The 25,761-nt window shown below is 42.9% G+C and overlaps 1 protein-coding gene across 2 annotated transcripts in view; it reads left to right on the forward strand.

Annotated features, from left to right (window-relative positions):
* The first annotated feature begins 3,294 nt into the window (after window positions 1–3,294).
* LOC111847778 (PDZ domain-containing protein 4-like) overlaps window positions 3,295–25,761 on the forward strand; it is a 31,166-nt gene continuing 8,699 nt past the window's right edge. The window contains exons 1-6 of one of the 2 annotated variants that reach the window (XM_023819279.2): window positions 3,295–3,532; window positions 3,773–6,699; window positions 19,268–19,575; window positions 19,850–19,940; window positions 20,026–20,124; window positions 20,202–20,264. In XM_023819279.2, coding sequence (XP_023675047.2) covers window positions 6,640–6,699; window positions 19,268–19,575; window positions 19,850–19,940; window positions 20,026–20,124; window positions 20,202–20,264 — 621 coding nt within the window. In that variant the 5' untranslated portion in view covers window positions 3,295–3,532; window positions 3,773–6,639. Of the gene's footprint in view, window positions 6,700–19,267; window positions 19,576–19,849; window positions 19,941–20,025; window positions 20,125–20,201; window positions 20,265–25,761 lie in introns of both variants that reach the window. The other variant, XM_023819278.2, reaches the window with a different exon arrangement.

Genomic DNA, 25,761 nt, shown 5'->3' on the forward strand with positions numbered 1-25,761 from the left:
CCACTGCAGCTCATCCCCCTCCTCCTCTGGTGTGTCTGTTTTTTTTTTTTATATTGGCACATCATGAGAAACAGCCCCGGCTCCCCCACCAAGGTCAGCCTGCATTCTGGCTGAGTCTCTCTCTGCTGCGCTGAGGCCTGATTGGTATGCAGGCACGTATGTCTCTAAGCAAATATGTGACACTAAGTTTATAGCTGCATTCTAGTACGTTAGTGGAAACAAACAACCTGATTTGCCTGGAGATTTTCCTCATTACGTTTAGAAATAAAAGCTATTTCAGTGTATTCAGGTATTCTGACCATGCAGCCAAACGAATCCATATGACTGGGGGCCTGGGGCACAATTATTTTTAAATTTGCAATAAAAATGTACATTTACTGAAGTTCCACAAAAACGATTTTCAAGTTCTGGTTGTTTCTTTTAATCTTCAGAGAGAAAATCATGAATGCTGCTTACAGTTTTGTCACAGTGAACCTTGTGAATTCTGTGTCTGAGTGAGTCCAGGTGTGTTCCACTCTGCCTGTCTGTCTGCTTTCCTGTCTGTCTCCCTACCTGGTTCTCTGTCTGTCTCCATACCTGGTTCTCTGTCTTTCTCCCTGTCTGTCTGCCTGCCTGTCTGTTTGTCAGTTTTTCTTTCTGTCTGTCTGCTTCTCCCTGTCTGCCTGTTCCCCCGTCTGTCTGTCTGCTTCTCCCTGTCTGCCTGTTCCCCCGTCTGTCTGTCTGCTTCTCCCTGTCTGCCTGTTCCCCCGTCTGTCTGTCTGCTTCTCCCTGTCTGCCTGTTCCCCCGTCTGTCTGTCTGCTTCTCCCTGTCTGCCTGTTCCCCCGTCTGTCTGTCTGCTTCTCCTTGTCTGCCTGTTCCCCTGTCTGTCTGTCTGCTTCTCCCTGTCTGCCTGCCTGTCTGTCTTTGTGCTCGTGTGGCTGTGGCTGGGCGCCCACACTCAGCTCGCTTCCATACATTTCCACAGCGCGAGCGTGTGTGAGGCAGCCGATCTGAGGCTCACTGTGAGAGCGCTGATATGGTCGTAAGCCAATTGAGTGAGCCGCTGATGCCATGTAATCCGGTTACCCACGGCATCCCACCAGGGGCTGGGGGGGCGGGGGGCGTCTGAGCTTCAGACGGGGTGGGGGGGATGGCTGTGTGTGCACGTCCTGAGGTGGCCTTCTGCAGTTCCTTTCTCACATTAGGGCTTTCAAACTAACATACCTGATGCTGCTTGATAGCAAAGCAGGGATTCAAACACACAAAGCATTTCCTGCCTCTCCCTGGGCTATTTAATACTGCTCTGCTCTGGGCTCAGGCAAGCGGGAGAGAGCAGCAGGGAACAACTAGGGTGGCATCTTCTTTACAAGAATAAGGACCCCTTAATACACTGAGTATGTCCCCGTGGACTTTTCCAGACACCAGCTAATGACTCTACTTACAAGAACTATTGTTCCTATAAAAATGTACCATTTAATGTTGACAAAGTAGAAAATAGTTCTAAGAAGCACTGTCAAGAAATGGCACAGGAGCAAGGTGAATGCCAGGGTTGGACTGACACAAAAAGACAGTTACTGGGAACAAGCAGAGACTGATCCTGAGATCCACATGAGCTGTCCACCACCCCAAGAAATATACTATAAACACAGTTAGGCTGTGGAACACACAGATTGTTGACTTCTGATGGAAGGTGAGTTCCATTGAGTCCCTGAAGGATTTTATGGCTGCAATATCACAGAAGCCTGCTTACAAACATTCTCATGATGAGCATTTCCAGTTACGTCTTGTTCCCACGGCTAGAAACAAAACCAGTCATTTTTATGGCTGTTCAAAGATAATTGGAAAGTCCTCCAGCGTTATTTTGCCGGCTGAATTGTACAGAACAAGTGCTACTGGAGACATAAGTGCGAGTGGCGGGAGGCCGAGAGATGCAGCAAATTTAATCAACTGATCTGGGTATGTTTTATGTATCTGGAGGTTCACCAAGAAATCCTTGGCCTCTCATCTAACCTATAGCACTAATCTATCCCTTCTGCCATAAAGCTCTCTTCATCACCCAAATTCAACAGAAAGAAAAGGCGGCTGGAAAATCTGCTCTATTGCTGCAGATCTGGTGAATGATTGATGACAGACCCAGTGAACCTCTATAATGAAGGCAGCCGTCATTCATCCCAGTTGTAAAATGCGACGTGATAATCTCCCTTGTTCTTCCCTCATATGTCCCTCAGTACTTTAGGGGAGCAGTTCACTCGCTGCCCTTTTCTCCTCAATTCACTGTCTCTGTCACTGTCAGCAAGCAGAAAGCTCCCATATTTACCTTCTCTGGAAGTAGAGTTCATGCAAACCTCTGTCATCAGTAGTTACAATATAATACATATTCTCTGTTTCTCCCCATACATTCCAGTTCTACAGATTGTATCAGTAGTGTACCCAGTGATGCTGCACTGTTAATCTTGGAAGATTATGATAATAGATAGATAGATAGATAGATAGAACATCCAATGGCATATAATAAATAACTGTATAAATAAATAATTGTATTATTAATTTAATGTAATGGTTAATAATGCAGTTATACACCAATAATATGGATTTATAGGTGGGATCAAGACATGCTAAGTATTGTGATGGGTTTGGAGCGACTCCTGCTGTTCAGTCCTGTGACCACAGGGCCGCGCGACACACGTGACACGAATGAATGTATGTTTTATACAGGGAAAGGAAGACGACTTATATAGGACAATGGAAAAGTGTGGTTCTGCATTATATTTAAGTGGGCCTTTTGACCACATGTGAAGTATTGCTCATAGGTTTTTCTCTGGTGGCTTTGCACTCAGCTTTGGTCTCTGATTTGTCAACCCCACCACTGAAACCGATAAACTCATCGTGCAACTCGAAGTAACAGGACTTCACTGGTGTGTTATTACAGTATCACCGGAATGGCAGCCGCTGACCGGAGACCTGGAAGTCAGTACATTTTACAGCCATGTCCCACAGTCTTTTTATTTTGCCCCAGTCCCTCTTTCTCTGTGCCTCACGCTTGCCGACGCCGAGCCTCACCTCTCTGACACGCTCAGACGTGACATCAAAACACAGCCATGTCTTAAAATTTACCTACAAAGCCAAGCATGTGAAGGTCTATACCCACATAGCTGGAGAAAGAGAAGGGGGAGAGAGAGAGAGAGAGAGAGAGAGTAAAAATGGAGAGAGAGAGGGAGGAGGGGGAGTGGCATATGAGGAAATGGCAGGGAAAAAAATGTGGGCGGGCAAAACCCAAAGCCCACCAGAGAGAATAAAAAAGCAGGACTGGTGGATGTAGGTTTCTGTTGCATGCAGGAGAATCAAGGCAGGGAGCAGGCGTGATGCGGGGCCTGCGTGGGCTGCCGGGGTTTCTGTGGAGGGACGGCTACACCGCCGCGCTACGCCGCCGCGCTTTGCCACGCACGGAGGGACCCTGCTCCCCGTCTAGCCTGCGGGCGCTCTCACAGGATTTCCACCCTATTTATTCTTGCTTTTCATCCTCATTTCTCATGAGCATCCTTCATCACAGTTGTAAGATTTCCCTGTACTTGACAAATTAACTGGATTTTTAATAACCTGACAGACCAAAAAAGCAATTTTTATGGGCAGTTTGGTGCTTTGACCATTTGTGATTTTCAGTGCTCTGCAAAGCAGGATTAATTAAACAGCCCTGTGAAGACTAATTTGCAATCATTAGGAGGGTGGACAGGAAGGAGGACAGGTGGTCGTCCCTTTAAATACCTTTCAACCCTCCCTCCCTCTTCGCTGCAGGTACAGATGTGGGAAGGACATTTTCCCACTTATCTCCTTTGGATTTCATTGTCTTTTTGATGGGACTGGAGAAACAGAAGAGATGAAGTGTTGAAGTCTGTTGCTCTGGTTTGGTGACTGACAGAGAGATTCATTTCTCATTTTGTGTCTGTCTGCATACCTGCTTGTGGCATTTCAAAACCATCTCTTTCTTTTTCTCTTTTTTTTGTCTCTTTGAGTACACAACCCATTTGCATTGCCTGTGTGTTTCACATGAACTGTTAGTAGTGGTAAGGTGAGGGTTTGGCACTAAGTCATCCTTTCCTGTTCAGGAGAAAGATAACAGTGGGTGAGAGGTGGGTAATTTTTTTGTTTGTTTAGCACCTGATGTGTCTGAGACAAACACACATGCACACAAATGCACAATTCAGTTTTACTTCTGCAGTGACTGACAATTCACATTTTCTTAACCTTTTAATGTCTGTATGTATGAGAGAGGATTAAATCTAATAAAAGCAGTAGCAGATCGCTGAGTTTCACACTGAAGGAAAGACCTGAACAAGGTTTAACCCAGCACCTGTTTGCTACAAAGGTGAAAAAGGAGACTGTTCTCACTGATATCCTGACTGTTTCGGTTTTTTGAAGGATTAAGATTACACTCTGAGGTTCGGCTGCTGAGGCATTGCACACGGCAAACAGAGAAATATACTTTATTCTGCTGTACACCCTTTTACGTGGATTGAAATATAAATGCCAGTGCAGATTAGAAAGTTAAAACTGTTGTTTTGGAATAGATTTAAAATGAGGCATTGTAGATAATTAATACGAGTCAAAAGAAAAAAGAAAAATCAGAACAGACATATTGCACATAAACATAAATATTATCACTGGGTTAAATACAGATTTTACAGGTAAAAGAAACAGATCAACAAGGAAGCAATTTTTTATTTTTTTTTGTAGTTTGTGTTATTCTGTGATTGGTAGCAGGCACATAAATGATTCTTTTAACATATTCTGTTAGTTCTTTCAGACAAGGGATTGTTTTAAGCCTCCTGGATCAATGTCATGACTTGGGTGTGCATTGTGTTTCCCTGGTAAGCAGAAATCAAGAGGCAGGCTTTCCTATTTAGCCCGAGATAACGGATTTTACATCATGACAGCCACACGTAGCAAGTGCTTATTTTGTTATCACCATATATTTTCCTGGATTTCGATTTTGTCATTGACAGATTGAATAATTCATAGAAGTTCTAGCTGATGGGTTTTTGGCTGATTAAACTGACGCATACAAGCTACAAGTTAAACCGTGATTCAATTACAGTGAGGGCAATAAGTCACTGCTGCAAATATGGAATGTACACTTCATCTGGAATATTGATTTGGAAAACATCAAGTTAAACATATGTAAGCACTTGAGTAGAGGACTGAGTAAGTCCAACAGAGCACAGTAAATTGCAGTGGGACAGGACTTAAATGTACACTAACGTTAAATAAAGTAAAAGCCTTTCTGACTGTGATCATGTAAACTGATGTTTAAATTCAAGAGCTATAAGGATTTTAACCATTGTACTGAGAGAAAAAGGTATAGATGGTAAATAGCTATTGATTAACCTGATTAATTGGTCTACTTAAAGATTAAAAGGAACCACAGCAACAGTGACTCTGGAACATCAACACAAAAAACAAATGTGACATTTTATGAAAATTCTGTAGTATTTTTAGCAAATGAAGCAGCGGGTGAAGAACAAACATTTGACGGATTATTTCTCTGTTGATTTACTCTTAATCCGACAGAGGAAATCCAAACAGCGGCTGTCTGTTTGCAGAAAGCCATCACTAAGGTGCTAAATGAAAATATCACTCTGTCCTGCAAATCACTAGTGTATTCAGATAACAGGGGTACAGTGTACTGTAGAAAGCCCAGTGACATTATTAAATGTAATTGTAAAGGAATGTGAATATTTTGCTTGCCAGGTTGTAAGGGTCCGAAGACCAAATGTATAAAAAGTATATGAACGAGCATTGAAAGTCTTAAATGGTCACATCTGAATAAGTATATGACCTTTGGGAAATGGAGCTGGGACTGTGGGAAATGTAAATACGTAAAGCTTTGCCTGATTTGTGAGCCCACCTGTGTCTCAGTCTGAATCCACCTCTCCAATAGCCTCACTCTTTCATTTTCTACCACTTTCTCATCCATAAATTTCTCCACACTTTTTTTCAAACCAAAGCCAGCAAACAGACCTCTAAAACTAATTGAACGCAGATCCACATGCGTGAAATGCAAGCAGCGTGTTGCTGTGTTTATCCCAGTGAAGGAAGTCGACTTCATGGAGACACACACATCATGATAATGCTGGAGCACCTCCCAGCTAAAGATGTGCTTCTCATTAACTGCATCTGTCTCTCATATCTTGTATTTAGATAAGTATTTGTATTTAAATTTAAGCTGCAGGACTAGTTAAGACACCAGCTAAGGGACTGGGAATCTAACAACACAGAATTACAGTTTCCAGTATGTTAATACGCAGATTATGTGAACACTTTTCGAAACAATTTCAATTTGATGATTATTCTTGAGTAAGAAACAAGATAAGTGGCTGTCAGAGGACAGAAGATGGACAACGGTGGAGAACAATAACAAGGACAATAGCAAATCAGTCTTAGTGGGATATTGTTTAATCTTGGGGTGCAGACAAACTCACACATCACACCCCATCACACCCGGCTTCCGGGAGAAATTTACAGTTGCACAACTGGATTACTTGCAGGCCTGGACATTTTATGGACTTTAATGAGTGAATTGGAGGACTCTTGTCTCTGAAGAGGAAGAAAGCAGAGGATTCATATCTCTGGTCTGGTTTGGACTTCACTGGCTTCAAGGCACAATGGGGTGCAACATGTGTGTGATGCAGAAGCCGGAGGAGCAGTACAGAGTCATGTTCCAGGTCAGTATCGTTTTCTTCTTCGACGTTCGGTTGGACACCAGCCCCAGCCTACATGCGCCCCATTCTTTGCGACACTACATCTGTCGCTTCTTACTGCCTGCTATTTACTTACCTCCTCACATGTTGGTCCTTTACGTTCTTAATGTTTTACTTGTTGCCTACATAGACTGTATTGCCAAAAGTATGTGAAACCAGCTTGTCTAACACCTCATTCTGAAACCAAGGGTATTAATATGAAAGATGAAGTTGATTGGCCAGTTGCTGTTATGATAGCCTGTACTCTTCTGGGAAGGCTTTCCATTAGAAGTTGGAACATTTCTGGTGGGATCTGCTGCCATTCAGGTTGGGTATTGATGGTAGGTTATCAGGTCCCTTTCTGTGAGCTTGTGTGGCCGACCGCTTCAATCTGAACATGCTCCCAGACATTCTGACCTTCACTCATAATCACAACACTCGTTGTTGACCAGGACTGAAATGTGGTGACCTGACTTGTCGGAAAGATGGTGTCCTATAATGATGCCAAGTGAAAAGTCACTAACCTCTTCTGCACAAAGACCCATTCTGTAGCTAATGTTCACTGCAGGAGATTGGGTGACTGTGCTTGATTATACACCTGTGACTGCAATGGCCATGGCTTAATTAGGCAATTCCTCTAATTACTAGGTGTGTCCACATACTTTTGCCCATATTGTATAATGTATACTGCATATACGTAGTAAATCAAGTATTCCTACTGAAATCCACTCTTCTGTGATGCATCTAATCACGCACAAATAAGTATTCTGTATCTCATAAATTATGCTTCATAATTTGAATGTAAACAGAAAAATGCAAATTCTATACTCCAAAATATGAAGGAAAGTGCATTCTACGACGTATAACGTTTTATCATGAAGATCACCATATTTGAAAAACATTTACACCTTAAATAATTTCAAGGATCAACAACATGCAGTGATCACACAACACAGCACAAATTCTGATTTGCTTGTCTTAGGATCTGTGCTGTCGTTGTGATCAAGCAATTAATTTTTTCTGGCGTCATCATTGACTGCATTGCTTCCGTGATGTCATCACAGCTTTGAAATCGATTTTTCTTTCAGTTTGCATGAGCGATCGTACAGTGGAAATGCAATGTCAGTGATTCACTGAGATGCTAAAAGGTCTCTTCAGAGCAAACTAATACCGCTGGATTAACAGCCAAACACAGGCTCCTTAAAGGCTCTAGACAGCAGCCCAAATCCCCAGTGTCCAGCTTAGAGGCACTGGGACTCCTTAATTATTTTCCTTAGCGAATGCCTTTATGAAAAGCAGCTTACTTGGTTTCATGTGTTACCTGCCGAAATGTTTGGATGAATTCGGAATATGTGCCTTTCATACAGGTATCGCAGCAGGACCAATCCTGCTAGTCACAATGTCATAACAATCACAGAATCAGACACAACAACCTATGACCGCATCCAAAATCACATACTTGTTTGCTATATAATAGGCATAATCTAGTGAGCAGTATGCCTGAATCATCAGTATGGATGAGATGATAGGCAATTTGTACCTCAGTGGCATATTACATTCTGGAAGATCACAAAGTCAGCAACCAATGGTCAATACGCTGTCCCACAAGGTCACTGGAGCTACAATCAGAGATGAAGTCATTGCTGAGATATTTTTGCCTAGATGATGGAGGAAGTGGCATCCCTGCACAAATTTAAGTAGAAAACAATACCCAGTTACATAAGTTGAGTTGAATATGTATTTTTTCGTTGATAGTTTTTAACATACTTTAACTTTCATGGGGGTCAAGCTGCATTATTGGTAAAAATTCGGGTTAGGTAATATGGCAACCACGATATGTCCAAGTGCATGCATACTATCCTCATGCATACAGACAGTATGTACTACATCGAGAGTCAAGTAGTTTTGGATGCATCCTATATTATTAACATCCGTCACTGATGAGTTATGGCCAATGAACTTCAACTTGGCTCAAAAAAAACTAATGAAACATTCCTACAAGAAAAAGCACAGTGTGGCATGTAGGCTTTCTCTGAGAATTACTGCACTGAAAATAACACGTCTCTACACTTTCATGCTATTTATAACCACAGACAGAGAGCTGGGCATGTAGTGTATCAAATTAACACAACAGACTTCTCTGTATTTCTTCAAAGTGTCTCACATGAAAATGTCTAGTGCAGTCTGGTGGTGTCTAACCAGTTGTCCTAACACGTAAATAAATTACATGGATTAGTGAGCACATATTAGTCACCATAATTAAACGTATTCCCAATAAGACTAATTATGATTTATTGTATGAAAGCTGCTTGCTGACAGTAACATACAAATTAAAAAGCCATACATACCAGTAGATATATTACATACCAGGTAGCAAAAGTGGCTAAATCCTATGATTGGCAATGGATTCAGTATTGGTGTAGTCATTGTCATAATTACTATAAGCTCGTGCCCTTGCACAATCCCCTTACATGCCCTGTGTGTGTATTCAGTTCAGGAAATAGTCAGAGTGCTGATATCTCTGTGTAAAATAAGGGTCAGGAGCCGCAGGTGAAGTTAAATGTAGGTGCTGCTCAGAAGGGGTGTGGCTTTGTCTCCAGGGGCAACAAGCCCAATCAGGTCTGGACACAATGTGCAGCTTCCAGTACAGATACATGAAACACCCAAAAAGAACATCTCATCTTTCTGTGTGCATGCACCTACAAGAGGAGGAAAAATGTTTGTGCCACACAAGGACCTTTCAGAAATAGGCCTTAATTAATTAGGGTTCATTAGCATACCGAGGCCAATATGCGACAACAATTGACTGGTGTATAGGAGTCGATTAGAGGTTCCACCTGATCTTTGTAGACAGGCAATCCGGTATGATGTAACAAAAAGTATCTGGAGTCTGTCAGGTATTGTATGGCTGAACTTCTCATGCGTAGCTAGTGTGGCATTCAGGAAATACCTGTTGTGGTACAATCAGAGGTTATAGAATGATTAGGAGGTGGGAATGAGCAGTAGAGAGCAGACTTTCAAATTGCCCATATTTTACCTCTCTCTCCTTCCATTTGTCTGCGACGCAGTGGAGAGCAAGAGAGTTACGTTGCCACGGTTACAGGTCTAGCAGCAGATGCTAAGAGAAGGAAAAATTAGAATGTGCGTCTGCGTTTTAGTCGTTTTCGTCTTGAGGAAAACATTTCACAGATTATACTTTGAAATGAAACAGTCTGTGAACCACCGTTTGAGATACACGAGTGTTTGCTGGCAGGCACTGTGTCTGTCCCTGTCTGTTCTCCTTTATCAGGTATAGTAATTGGAATTTGAATTGGTACCCCAGTATTCCAGCATGGGGGATGGGTGCTGGATGTAACCTAGCGCACAACACGTCTAAACTGTTTGTTCTTGATGTTCCTCAACCGAGTCTACATATTCATGTGCGTGCACCTCCTCTGTGCTCACCGGCGCACCAACTGTCACAAAGCAAATGCAAAGAAAACGAAACAGTCCACAGTGTTTCCGCCGGCAACGGCTGATCACAGAGCTGCACTGAAAAGCCCATGGACGGGGGAGGTCTTTTGGAGCACTCATTCCATCACAAAGGGAATGTGGGGGGGCTCTGCGGCCTTCCCAGGGGAATCTCTGCACAGGCTATAGAAGAACTTGTGTCCATGACGAAAAAGCAGAGCAGAGGACCCTCCCCACACAGCCCTTACCACCTGCAAACGAACCTATGCAATAGGACTGATCATATACATGTGTGTTTATACCAGTAGTATAGTAGTTTTCATTCCAACCCACGCTGCTTTCAACCTGCCACATCCATTATCAGCCTATTAGGGACCATGTAAACCTGATTAAGGTAGGGTTGGAATGAAAACATTCTGTCAGGGAGGGGGGGCCAGGAACACGATTGAAAACCACTGATTTATAGAATCATGGTTATACTAAATTGTGCTTAATTTTAGATTGTAGATCTCCTGGAAAATCGTGTGTTCCTTTACCAAGAGCAGTAACATTCACAGAAATATTAATATATGATAAATACTATATGAAGGTATTATTGAGGTTTTCAATAGGCCAGCTATGGGAGGTGTCACTAATGAAAGTAGCCACAGCCGTTCACCTGCCTCTCACATTGTTGTTCATAATTTTTTTTATTTATCTTTCTGCCGAATTCTCCCCTCTGCCTTCATCTGCCTGTGTTGTTATAGATGAGTTCACTACAGCGGAGTCCTCAAGGTGAATTTCAATTGTGAGTCTGAGAAAGCGTATAAATATCAACCTGCTCTTTATTAGAATTTCATTCCCACTTAAAGGAAACATTTTGTTGTTAAGCTACAGTTATACACTGAAATGTCTTGTTTGTGTCTGGATACAGAATGAAAAAACAGATGTTCCCAATCACTGCATCATCCAGTGACACATAGGTGCTAAATAACATCTGCCATACTCCCCCCCCCCCCCAAAAAAAAAAAAAAACAACTGCAAATGCAGTAGTTTGAAAGAAACTGATGATGTGTTCTTCAAACCCAGAAGGAAATTAATAGGATAGTTTTGCTGAATGTACATTTTATGCCAACCCATTTTCTCTTCAACTTTTCTAAATATGCTCCACAGTTTAATTTAGCTTAAAAGTAACTGAATTTGCAAAAACATTCCATTTGTCAGGAGATCATGATGCTGTACAGGTTCTACAGCGTGTGCATCCTGGGTATCCCTGCAAATGACTTTTAAGATGGAAGATCAGACCTGAACCACTATGCTGACCACAGACTCCCTGCCTACTGTGGAGTGGTTCAGCAGCTCCAGAACACCAGCCTGGCCACACGGCATAGAGGTTCTTACACTTCCTCCGTTGTGTTTTTTTTTCCGTGCTTAAGCCCCCCAACATTATTCTCCAGCGGCCTCTCCCCCTCTCGCTCCCACCACAGGCTGTCAAATTTGTCTCGATGGGATGCTGTTACCACAGCAACTGAAGTCATTAAGCAAGACTAATGTGCTTCACCATACTGACACACACCGATACAGTGTTTACACACAGACGCACACACCCACAGTCAAAGGGCGATTGTGTGACGATCACTGATATGTACCCTCCGTGAACGTGTTAAAAGGTGCACACACCCACAGCAACACGAGGATAAAAATAGAAACAATGCTTGTATGATCTTGTGGGGATTATTTATGCGAGAATTCGTTCACAAGATGCTGAAGACGTAAGTCTGTCATCGGTGCCCAAGCTTCTTACACTTACAGAGTCTCTGACATGTACAGGTATCACACAATCACATCCAGGTGGCTTCTAGAGATACAGAGATATAACATCTATCCCCATATCTGCCCCCCCCGGTATTAATCTCTAGAACCTCTTAGTTGTGTATTATGGCTTATATGTCACTCATTTGCCAGGACTGTGACCGGTTACCCTCCCAGCGTCTCCAGCAAAGATTAGGGTCTGGCCTGGGTCAAACCGCCTCGTGTGCAAGCAGCATTACATTTTTATGAGGTTAGGATTGAGTTCCTGTCATCTATTGTCAGTTATCAGAGAGGTGAGGGTGGGGGTGGGGTGGGGGGGGGGGGCTGTGGGACAGCAGGGGGAAAATGAGGAAGGGGGTCACTGGACTGTGAGAATGCACAGGTGTTCGTCATGGTCTAAGAACAGATAGACCATAATTGTGCAATAACATTTTGAAGATATTAACTTTTCTTAGGTATTATTCTATTTTGGTTTCCACAGAAGTGATAAAAATCACATGGAGCGCTATCTAATTTCCAGGTAATATTGCTTAAAGTGCCACTTTCCATTCTTCCTGTGCAGTGCTTAACCGCAGCTGTCGCATAACCGAAATTCCCGCCTAATGCTTTGTCACGTATCTGCATTTAGACTCCGCACTTACGAGAAAGTCAGAGCAGCAGGACCAGAGACAGCTTACGCCTTACGCCGAAAGATCTCTGAGACCTGGCAAGCTGCAGGGATAGACGAGAGGGTTAGCTGCTAGTGGAGCTGGGAAGATACAAGCTGGAAATAGTGATGAGCAAAGGAGAGCAGAGGGAGGAGTGGATGAAAGAGCAGGAGCAGGTGCTGAATGCTTGTGCCGCTGCATTGGGCACAACCACCGGAACACTGCAGCATTTCAGACCTACAGCGACTGGCAGAAATATTACTGGACACATTTGAAGGTATTAATCTCCACTTTATGAAACTGTACTGTTAAAGTACAACGATGCAAACTTTAATGATTAACGCAAAGTAATAAAACCAGAATGTAAGGTGTGGCTTAACCAGCTAATGATGGATAGAAAACAAGAATCTCCTACAGTATCTTCCATGTCAGCTCCTCTTGTTCCAGTTTAGGTCTGATTCCCTCACACCTTTCCGCCCACTGGTGGGACCTCACAGTCATTTAAGTACTGCAGGTTAGAATGATAACACAACATGGAAATGCGGAGCTACACTCCTGTGCCGCCTTTTATCCTGCACTCCCCATCTCATTCCGCCGTCACCCCCACCCCCCGCCATCACTGCCCCCCTTCCCCCCCCCTTCCCCCCTTTGAACAACTTACCTGTCTTTCATCCGTCCGTCTTCATCTCCCCTGCCTCTCCCGCTGCTCTCTTGCTATGCAATTCTGAATATTAAAGTATGACAGAAATATTAAAATATGCCTGTCACCTCTCCCAAGGCCATACTTTCCATAAGGCTGCAGAACTTTGCTGCCCGTTAAGCACATTATATAGAGAACATCCTGTGCTTTTGTTCAGCCATGGTGGCAGGAATATTCAATATCTTACCACTGAGTCTGCACTAAGATACAAGGGTGTACCTAAGACCCTGGGCCTCCAGACAAAACGTCAACATGCCCCCCCCCCCCTGCTAAATTTTGCATTTAATTTTACATATTCTTAGTGGCCCTGTCAAGTATTGGGCCCCCTGAATCTGCCAGGGTATCGATGCCCCTCTGACGCCTTCGCTATGATGCCCTGTAAAGCTGCCTACAGCACATTACTAAGCATATTATGATAATGATTAGCCGTAGCTGTAACAATGAACACTCTAATATCTCGTTACTGCTACTCCTGAGTGCAAAGACATCATCGCCTCTGTGATCGTATCTCAGTGGCTGTGTGAAGGGAGCAGCAGGGGATGATATATGTAAGTGTCCCGCAGTGTCATGAGAGGCCTGAGGGCTGCAGTGAGCCTGGCTACAGCCTGTGAGCCTGAGACAGGTGACGGAAAACACACCCGGGCCAGTGCTTGCTGCGAATTTAATGCGCATTTGGTAGCTAGTTGTTTTATTTCGACATAATGTTCAGGCTAAATTGAAATTGAAAATACGTTCACAAATGATGTAATGAAGCAGAACCTCAGAAAGCACTGAGAAAACTAAGGTAGAGCAATGTTTCTCACCCCGGCCTTCAGGGGTCCGCAGACGGTCCCAGTTTCTGCTCCCTACTGGAAGTCGTCTGTGGGTCCCAAGCACCAGACTGGGAAACACTGAGGTGGAGGACCAGAAATTCTAATATTTCCGGCCTTGGCCTACGTGGAGTTCAGTGGACACAGGGCACAGCAACAGCAGCGGCGACAGCAGAAGCGCGATTTACTGACGCAAACCGCTTACTGCTCAAACCAAAGCAGCAATTATACTCAGATACGCGGCAGATGGACAGAAGCTGGGATTCGAAAAAAACAGACTGTTATGGCGAAAAGATCAAGAGAAACAGCTGAAGTGCAGAAATACTGCTGTACGGCAAGGTAACAAGGGGGAAATGCTGGGATAGCAGGCTGTGGCCAGGCTGGGGGCCAATGGGAACACATGCTGTGTTATGAGAGGAGAAGCAGAGTCACATCCTGTCCTCACAGTCATTCACTCAGAAATGACTTGTTTTTGCTTTAAAAACAATGAAAGAGCATCTATTGGCAGGGGGGTAAGAGTCATTCCAAAAGTGACAGCGGGGGGAAGGGGGAATGGGGGGCTTTGATTATACTGGATTTGGCATAATCCAATTTTATACCTAAAAGCAGATTTACGTTTGGTTCAGTTACAATGAATTTAAAAAGCTGAGAATGGGCTTTGTCTATTAAAGTCCTATGGAAGTAAAGCTGGGGTCAGAAAGAGTCCCGGAACTTTTTCAAACACTTGATTGTCATTAGTGGGATGAAATCATGCAGCCAAACCTGTATGATTTTACAATAATTTGAGTAATTGTTCCCTAATTTAACAGTTTCTTGCTCTAAATGTTACTCTGCTTAGGTGTGACATTTGTGCAGTTCTCTCTCACTGCTTTGCTGGACACTTTGAAAAAGGTTTTGCACTGAGATGAAATTCAAGCCAATCTATCTGTATTTCAGTCGAAATGCCAGCTTTGAAATCGAGGAAGATGAAAACAAAGACGGTGGACAGAAGAAGCTGAAATCCATTTTTTTTTGGTCAACTGCACAGAAGAGCGTTAATTTAAAATGCAGTCATTTCAAAAGGCCAGTGGCAGGTGGAGGGGGATGTGCCACGGTCCGTGCTCTGAGATGATATAATTCCTCCTTGCTGTCATGCAGCTAACAAATGACTGGAGTATCGATATTACACATGCACTGTGTTATATTGCAGTAGCTTATGAGCCCTGCATGCACACACGCATGTATACATTCATGCACACCCCCATGCATGTACCCATATATACATTCATGCACACACACATGCACACACTCACGCACACACTCATACACACAGTCATGCACACACCCATGCACACACTCATGCACACACCCATGCACACACTCATACACACAGTCATGCACACACCCATGCACACACTCATGCACACACCCATGCACACACTCATGCACACACTCATGCACACACTCATGCACACGCCCATGCACACGCCCATGCACACACTCATACACACACTCATGCACACGCTCATGCACACGCCCATGCACACACTCATGCACACACTCATGCACACACTCATGCACACACTCATGCATGGTCAGGCAGAAAGTATTCTGTTATTTTTCCAGATGCTGTGCCCTGTTTATTTGTATAATCATCTCTTCCTCAGACAACCATTGTTTGCTGGTGCACAGGGTTAAATCAAAACAAAAAAAAATTTGAAAAATATACAATGGTGAAATATATGTTGATTTTCAATCATTTCTCCAGTGCAATTGCTAAAACAAATTAGGAATATTTGCCTGTCTAGGAACCTGTTATGTGTGCCCACTGCTTGTATCTGAAAAGCAGGGTATGGATGCAGCTTTGGCTGGCATATACCTTGGATGATTTCTACTTATAATTATGAATTATTTTATAATTATAATGTTTCACTGAGCATCTGAATAAGCCAGACTGTCTATCTCTTTCTCTGAGTGCTATGTATGTGCATGTGTGTCAGACCATGTCAGTGTCTCCCGGCTGTTTTAATGAGATTGCTCAGGCAGACTAGCACTCACTAAATCCTTAATTAAAAAGCTTGCTTTTTGCTTCTTGTTCCATACAGACAGAAAAGGGGAGGGGGACAGATAGGATTTAGAAATATTAAAGATTAAAGGACGGGCGAGGGGAACAGGGACTTTAAAAGACGAGCAAGGGGAACGGAGCCCTTAAAGTACAGATGAGTGGAATGGGAACCTTAATGGACAGGCAAGTGGAACGGGGTCTTAAAGGATGGTCAAAGGGAAGGGGACCTTAAAGGACAGGCGAGGGGAACAGGAACCTTGCAGGACAGACAAGGGGAACGGGGAGCTTAAAGGATGCAGGAGGGGAACGGGGACCTTACAGGATGGACGAGGGGAACGGGGACCTTACAGGACAGGCAAGGGGAATGGGGAACTTAAAGGATGTACGAGGGGAACGGGGACCTTACAGGACAGGAAAGGAACGGGGAGCTTATAGGATGGACGAAGGGAATGGGGACCCTAAAGGGGCCAGGGGAATAGAGCCCTTAAAGGACGGTTGAGGGGAATAGGAGCCTTAAAGGATGGGCAAAGGGAAGGGGACCTTAAAGGACAGGTAAGGAGAACGGGAAACTTAAAGGATGTGCAAGGGGTATGGGGGGCTTAAAGGACAGGCAAGGGGAACAGTGCCTTAATGGAAAGGTAAAGAGAAGGGGACCTTACAGGCCGGGCGAGGGGAACAGGGACCTTAAAGGATGGGCGAGGGCAACAAGGACCTTAAAGGATGGGCGAGGGGAACAGGGATCTTAAAGGACGGGCGAGGGGAATGGGAACCTTAGAAAAGCAGTAGAATCACAATAGCAAAAAATATCTCCTGACATTGTGACACTAATGCTATAGACACACATTCAGAGAGCATCAGATGCATTATGACCAAATCAATACAGTGCACTGGCACTATGACCAAACCAATACAGTGCACTGGCACTATGACCAAACCAATACAGTTAACTAGCACTATGACCAAACCAATACAGTGCACTGGCATTATGACCAAACCACATATTGTGTGCAAACTCGTGAGCAGTACTTTGAGCCAATCCTCTTCTATGCTCACTTCAATGATAAATTTTACTTACTGAATGCCAGTGATATTTCAGACAACTAACTACTGTTCCAAGGGGGCTCCTCGATAATAACAAAATAATTTCTTCCTCCTTAGTATTTCCACTAAGAAAGCTAAACTCTGCTTATCACTCTGGCAGCCTGCAGTCCCAATCAGCAAATTATCTTGCACCTTTTATCAGTTTTTTGTTTTCATCTCAGACATGAAGATTTATGTGAGTTTGTAGTCACAGTAAACAGTGACTAATTATAGATGGACAACAGATTTTAAGGAAAACTGCCAGGGGAGCCAGGAAGCTAAATGACTAGCTAAAATGACAAAATCATTGGCAGTAACCGATTTCAGATACAGAACTTGTGCATACGGAGGGTGACAGTCCACCGATCAGCCATAACTGGCAGGTGAAGTTAATAACCCTGATTATCGTGTTAAAATGGCACACATCAAGGGTGACATTAGATACTAAGCAAGTGAACAGTCAGTTCTTAAACTTGATGGACTGAAAGCAGGAAAAATGGGTAAGCATTAGGATCTGAGCAACTTTAACAAAAGCCAAATTGGATGGCTAGACGACTGGGCATCTCCAAAATCTTGTGGGGTTCCCATTATGTAGTACCTACTCAAAATGGTCCAAGAAAGGTCAACCGGTGAACCGGTGATAAGGTCATGGGCCAAAGCTCATTGATACGCATGGGGTGCTGGGAACTTTAGGTCCAGGCATTCATGTGGACAGAGGTGGACATTTCTGGTCCAGAAAGTAAAAATCCAGACCAGGATTTTGTTTCAATTTTGTATCCACTTGAGTACTATATGACTGTGACTCTGGATGCTCAGCTGGTTGGATGAAACAAAATCCTGGTCTGGATTTTTACTTTCTGGACCTGAAATGTCTGCCTCTGCATGTGGATATTACTTTGACACGTACAATCTACCTAAACATTACTGCAGACCAAGTATGCCCCTTCATGGCGACGGTATTCCCTCATGGCAGTGGCCTCTATCAGCAGGACAGTGCGCCCTACCACAGTACAAAAATTGTTCAGGAATGGTTTGAAGAACATGAAAAAGAGATCAAGGTGTTGACTTAGCCTCCAAATTCCACAGATCTCAATCCGATCGAGCATCTCTGGGATGTGCTGGACAAACATTTGATCCATGGAGGCTCCACCTTGCAACTTACAGGACTTAAAGGATCTGCTGTGAACATCTTTGTGCCAGATACCACAGGACACCTCAGTCCATGCCTTGACAGGTCATGAGGAGGACCTACACAATATTATGATATTATGGCTGATCAGTGTATATATCTCATTCAGAGCTTTGTCCTCCGTCTCTCCTTACAGGAAAGCCTCTGCTGAACAGAGGCTTTACTGTGCCATTCGGGGCTTAACGAACTCTTAATGGACTATGGGAGAGCACTGACATTGTCCTGATTAACAGGCCCAGAGTGCTGTTGATACTCTCTAGGCCCATCTCTGTGTGCACGGCCACTTCTCTCCCATCCATCTCCATGGCGCATGTGTAATTTTCTGCTCTTAGGATCGAGTAGTGCTTGTATGCGATAATGACCTCTTACGACAGTCGGTCTTTTTGCGTCTCTTTTTCTTGTTGGCCCTGCCGTACTTTTTGGATGCTCTTTATCTACTAACCTCTGTGTCCATTATTCCCTCTTTATTTTGGTACAGTGAATAATACTAACAAATGATAGAACCTCTTCTGTGTATTAGCGCTACGCTGATGCTTCTACAGCCCCTTACTCATCCTCCTTCTCCTTTCATTTGAATTTGCTGCCTAATATCAGTCATTTTACATCGTTTTGGATGTCCCTCTCTTACCCATCCATTTGTTGTTTTTTTTCGGTGCTGCTTCCATCTTCTTTTTCCTGCTCATATTTTCATGTTTTCCTCCATGGTAGGGTCTCCCCTCATGGAACAGTCTTCTCCTCATGCACTACCTGCACCTTGTTTCTCCTGCTGATTGTTCCATGATCCTGGTCGCCTCTTCACCTCCTCCCCTCTTTTCTCTTGCCCTATTCTCCAACCGTCTGCAGGTTAACGGGAAGGAGCTGTCCCGGCTGTCTCAGGAGCGGCCCGCTGGGAGCCTACGTGCCATGCGGGACCCTCTCCTCATCCAGGTGGTACGCAGGGGGCCCAGGAGAAAAGGGAGCAGCGGGGGGCCGATGGTCACCACCGGGGCGGCGATGGTGAGCGACTGCGCGGACAGCAGCACCCAGACCGACATCAGCTTCCAGCACATGCAGAGTGTGGGCAGAGCAGGTCACTCCCGCGCTGGGCCCCCACTGCCTCCTCCTTCTCCTCCACTCCATCCTGTCCTGGAGCCGTACCTGCTGAATGACCTGTACGTACGAATGCCAACATGAGTGTGCTGGTGTCAACTTGGCCCTCCATCTGTAAGGGAGACAATACACTGGGCTACTTCTTGCACAGTGTTGCTGAGCAATATTTTACTATTTTGAAAAATGTACAATTTGAAACTTCTATTTGAAAAACTGTGACCAGCAGTGGGCAACTTTTCACATTCATCCAGACATAGATGAGTTGCCCTTTGTCTCACCTGGCTGGCAACATTGCTCAAAAAATTGTCCTATTTTCAATATCTCTTTTCCTTTCAGTCCCCACCTACAGCAGGACTACTATGACCCCAATGACTACTTTGACAGCTCTCACCACGAGGTTGACAGACAGGATGAGTTTGAATATGAGGTTAGCTCAGTTCTCTCATTCGTATTCACATTGAGTGACTCCCTGTCATATGTTACGGTTACTCTCGTACCTCTCTCATTACCAGGAGGTAGAGCTGTACAAGTCCTGTCAACAGGACAAGCTGGGATTGACTGTGTGCTACCGCACTGACGATGAGGAGGATCTGGGCATATATGTTGGAGAGGTGAGAGTCCGGAGGAGCTCTTCCAGGCCTGTCTATACCAGCACTTGTAATGGTTTCCTTCTTCCTTGTTTGTACAGGTCAATCCCAATAGCATAGCTGCAAAGGACGGCCGTATCCGAGAAGGAGATCGAATACTGCAGGTATGGATTATAAAATTGAGCCATAGCCAGAGGTGGAGATTTCAGGTCCAGAGAGTACAAATCCAGACCAAGATTTTGTTTCAACCAACCAGTTGAGTATAAAGAGTCACAGTCACAGAGTATTGAAGTGGTTGGTTGAAGCAAAATCTTGGCCTGGATTTGTACTCTCTGGACCTGAAATCTCCACCTCTGGCCATACCTGCCAGGCAAGGGCCCTTCTGCCACATGCTGCAGGCCAGAGATTAGTAATAATCACAAACCTTTCCGTCAATGACATTGTTGAACTAAAAGACGTGAACCAGGTCTGGCACAGACAGGTAAGTAAGCTGCATGTTAGCAGAGATCTCTACAGTGCAGACAGAGAGGAGTAGTATGGCCATTGTGCTTAAATGCTTAAATGAACTTCTTAAAGTTACATTAACAAAATTAGGGAAAAACTATGGCGCAAAAAGGTACAGCCTACCTTTGTATCTAAATACAATTAAGGTCTAAGGTAACAAAGATTACAGAGGATTATGGTGCTGGTATCTGGGTTTTTTATTAATAGCGCTGAGAAATACTCCATGTGGGATTCAGCAGAGAGTCATCAGAACTGAGGAATACACACATTCTTCTGCTTTGCAAGGAGGCACACAGGGTTCTCAACTTTGGTCAGGTGTCTGGCGTGAGATTTTCAATTCCGGACAAATCTGCACAAGTATTTACATGTACGTAACAGTTTCACTGCCTTGTAAATAGTGTGTAGGGTTTGCAAACTACCCCAAAGCTTTTGATGTAGCTAATTGTAGGATAATGGAATAATATATATTTGCCGTAAGATTTGAGTGAACGTGACAGTCAGAAAGCGTGAGATTTGGCAACCCTGGGCACGACTTTACTGCAGAGTCCATCCATTTACACATATTCAGTACTTCAATCAAATAACTTAAAGTGTAATTATTGGCTACAGCTAAGATCTTTATGCAAGACTCAAACAGTGTTCTGCCATGTCTCTTGAGAGGAGAAAATTGGAACCATACTTATGTGAGAACAGTTAATAAGTAGATACATTTTTGAATTGAAAATTAATTGAATATAGTCATAATACAGGGGCAGCACGGTGGTGCAGTGAGTGACTGCTGTGTGAGTGACTGCAGTGTGACTGATTGCAGTGTGAGTGACTGCTGCGTGAGTGACTGCAGTGTGAGTGACTGCAGTGTGACTGATTGCAGTGTGAGTGACTGCTGCGTGAGTGCACCCTAGTGCTGTACCTGTAGTTCTCGAGATCGGTCTTGGTCTCGACACCGGTCTTGAGACCAATTTTTTGTGGTCTCGGTCTTGTCTTGGTCTCGGACATAGCGGTCTCGATGGGATGGGGAAAAAAAGAGAAAAAAATCCAAATCCAGAAATCCTCACAGAACAGTATTATTCATTACACGCCTCAATTGAAATGCAACCAGTCAGATGCATCTACTTTTTTTTTTTAGAAAATTGTATACATTTTCTCAATGGACACAGTGCTTCACAGTCCACACACTTCATACACATCGCATGATAGCGAAGTCGGCAAAGAAACTTTGCCCTTATTGGCTGAAGATTTTAATTCCACGCATGATGTTTGTATCCCAGGAAGTTCCAATGCGTTATCTGGTATTTCTCCCGAAAAGCACATAAAGCAGTGAGAACTGGTTTCAGTTCATTTACTGGTAAAATAAAGTTTAAATAAATTACAAAAATGCTCTAACAGTACACGTAAGTTAGTGGTTTATTTATTGTTAGTTACTGTAATGTTGTGCTGCTTTATTTGTTTAATCGTCAGACATACCCATCAGAAAGACATACCAATGAGACATGCCGATCAGAAAGACATACCGATCAGACATATCAATCAGACATACCAATCAGAAAGACATACCGATCAGACATGCCCATCAGAAAGACATACCCATCAGAAAGACATACCCATGAGACATGCCCATCAGAAAGACACACCCATCAGACAGACATACCCATCAGGGACATACCCACCTCTTGGAGGAGCAAGTCAATCTGGAGGCTCATTCTCTTCAATTCAAAGCAGAGGATCATTACATAGCCGTATTCATAGCTTACCCGAGGCCTCTCTCCCTGGTATAAGAGACTTAATATGAACATCTTTCTGGTACATCCCATCTCTTTCCCTTGATGAGGTCTGATAAAATGGTTATAGGAGAGGATTGCTGAGAATATTATTTTCCATCAGGCCTCGTAACTATGACAAATCTGGGAGATTTTAAATGAGAGACATATGGACATATGGACAATATAATTGAAAAGATAACATGAATTTGATTTAACGAGTAATGACACTTTACAGCAATGCCTTTTTTCTCTACAGTTGATCTGAGTAATGTGATGTCGATTCTAGCCCTAGTCGGTTTTAGGTCTTGGTCTTAGTCTCGCCTTAGTGTGTCTTAGTCTTGGTCTTGGACTTGGTACCCTCAAGTCTCAGCAGTGTCTTGGTCTTGATACCCTCCGGTCTCTGCAATGTCTTGGTCTCGGTTTAGGCGGTCTTGACTACAACACTAGTGCACCCAGTGATGGATTGGCACCCCACCGTCTTCTGTTCCCTGCCTTGTCCCCATAGGTTCCAGATCCTCCTCAACCCTGAACAGGACAAGCAGTGGATGGACATATATCACTTGTTCTTAAGAATAGGGACAAAATCTTATTTTGGGGGGATTTCTATTTTACTCTTCAGTCATGCTGGGAATGATTGGCTATTAAACTTTGTAATGAGCCATTTTAAATGGTATTTTTTGCAGCTTAGTGGTTGAATTTTGTCAACTCCGCCAATCACAACAAAATTCATAGTATTAAAATTTAAACCACATATGTAACACAAATAACACATAGTAGGTGTGAAACAGAAATTCCTATTGACATAAACTCATTTTTAAAATCATTCTAGCACATACTTTACAATGAATATAACAAAAGAAATCCATCTGATCGAATTGACAGCCAGCTGACAGAGTTGACATCATATAAAAAGTACACAAACATTTAAAACACTTGGAAACACACAGAATGCCATTTCAAACTTGAATCTCCAATTTTTGGATGTTTCAGACTTTAACTGAACTCTATTACAACAAAACCTTTAAAGTATCTGACAGAGTTGACATGTTATAAAGTTGACAAAACTGTTATTTTTTAATTTCACAGCATAGTCTTACCGAGTAGGCATTTTATTTTTTAAAGTTGGTATGAGTTCTCTTAATGCTAATCAAAATATGCATTTTTAATCCGTAGTTGACCTGTTATGAATGAGACATACCTGATTCAATGTTATTTCATGAGTTTATCAAAACAATAAAAAACAGAGAGCTTTCCAGTGCTTGAGCAGTATTCCCTCCTTTTTTGAAACCAGGAAGTGAGGCAAGGATTCCAAAGATACAGTTGATCCTTTTCATCCCTGATTAAATTATGTTTTTGTAGAAATCTGACAGAGCTGACAAAAATCTGGGACAGAACTTTAAAGGGTTGCCATTTTCATAAAAATATACATGTTAAAACAAAGATGATTATAATAATAAAAATGTACAGCATTATAAGCAGTAGGTATTGTTAGTTTTAGATTTTAAAGGCTTTTAACACATTTTTCAATTGGTTGGTAAAGTTGACAGCCTGGGACAAGGCTGTTTTCTGGCACAAGTTTAGAAGTTAAGAAAAAGTAGACCAATAATTATGTAAATCTTATTGCTTTCATACATATAAATATTTTAAATATAAAATTGAATTAGCATGTCCATATATAATATTTTAAAGTTTTTGTGGTAGGACGTGATTTGGCCTAATTCTGAAGGATGGGTCATATAATATAAAGATTGAGCATAGAAGTGAGCATATCAATAAATATTTAGGTATAAAAGAGTGAAATCTATACATGGCTCTGCTTTATCTGGTTATTTCTGGTCTCTTGGTATGTAAAAAATCGCGAAACTTTATACCAAAAAGACTTTATTTTATGGATTTCTGAAAAATGTCAAATTGTCCATTAAGTTTCAGATTATATTAAAATGTGATTTGAAATACTAAAAAAATAATTTAAATTATCTCAGATTCTATCACGCTGCTATAATTCACTTAAAATATTTAAACTGATCTGTGGTATAAATAATCTCTTTATAAAAGAGTAACCATTTGTTTTCATTCTGCCAACAGACTTCAGTCTTATTTCAGGCAGTTTCTCTGTCTTTACGTTTTAGTCTTTCAAGATGACAGAATGGCAAACAGGACAACTCCTTATTAGATGCCTTTCTGTGAGTTTGCTAATGTTGTTCCAACATAAAGGTACTTGGTGTGTGTATGGGAAGCAATGCATATCCAGGGCCCGTAAATTCAAACTGCCCTTTTTCCAAGGCTGGACTCAAGCTTGTCCAAAATGATTGGAAACCCAGGGGGCTTCCTAGCTTCCTGATTCCAGCTAAGTCCCCCAGATGAAGGGGAGCTTCTCAGCAATATCACTGGGCCTGCAGTCGGCATCTACAAGAACTTGACTGTCTGATAAAAAAACTCCAGCTGAGGGGTTTAAGTGCTTGATTTTCTTCATGTTCCAAGACGGCTTTACCCAAGAGAATTCTGGGCGGCTGAGCAAGCTGTCATTTTGGCTACCAGTGTCTAGTATCTATTCTACCAGTAGTAGAACCTGTTTAAGAACTTTGCCGTGTATGTACTCAATAGTACTCTCTCACAAACTTAAAATTATGCTCCCCCAGAAAAATCCTCAAGCAAACCGAACTGTGAGTTAAATCCTTTTATCACCGTGTCTCCTTATTTTCCTAATCCTCCTTGTGACAGGCAAGTTTGACTCTGATCCAGTGATGCTGTTGTGGTTCCCACATTGTGCTGAGGTATCTAACATCAGCAAGTCCTGGTAAAAGCCCTTCCATCCCGCTTTTAGGTTTCTCGATCAGTGGCCATTTGTTCTGTGTTTTCATCTATCAATGTCTTATCATTTCTGATGTATTTCTTGATTTCATTCTTGCTCTGTTGGAAGTTGCTCCCAGTCGACCTGTCTAATACCCTTAAATACTTCAGTATCTGGCCCTGAAAAAGTTCAGGTCCAGAAAGTACAAGATTTTGTTCCAACCAACAAGTTGAGAACTCTGTGAATGTGACTCTTTAAACTCAACTGATTGGTTGAAGCAAAATCTTGGTCTGAATTTGTACATTTTGAACCTGAACTTTCCAGCTCAGAAAAGTGTATTGTCTTGGGTGTCTTCAGGAAGCATTTTAGTGAACACTCCCATGGCCTGACCAGTCATGTCCAGGTATTTGCTCCTATTTTTGAGCATTTGGACGGTTTAAGTCCGCACAACACGTTTGGCAGTATTTGAAACCATCCGTAGCCCATCTCCTCAGCCATTTTCTCAGTTGTGTTTTGATGGTTTATGATTTTCACCCCTTCTGAGCTATGAGAATACCACAGAATGTGAAACTCCTATACGTCTCCCAACAGCACCATAATGGTTTC

The sequence above is a fragment of the Paramormyrops kingsleyae genome, chromosome 6 (genome assembly GCF_048594095.1).
Source record: "Paramormyrops kingsleyae isolate MSU_618 chromosome 6, PKINGS_0.4, whole genome shotgun sequence".
NCBI lineage: Eukaryota > Metazoa > Chordata > Actinopteri > Osteoglossiformes > Mormyridae > Paramormyrops > Paramormyrops kingsleyae.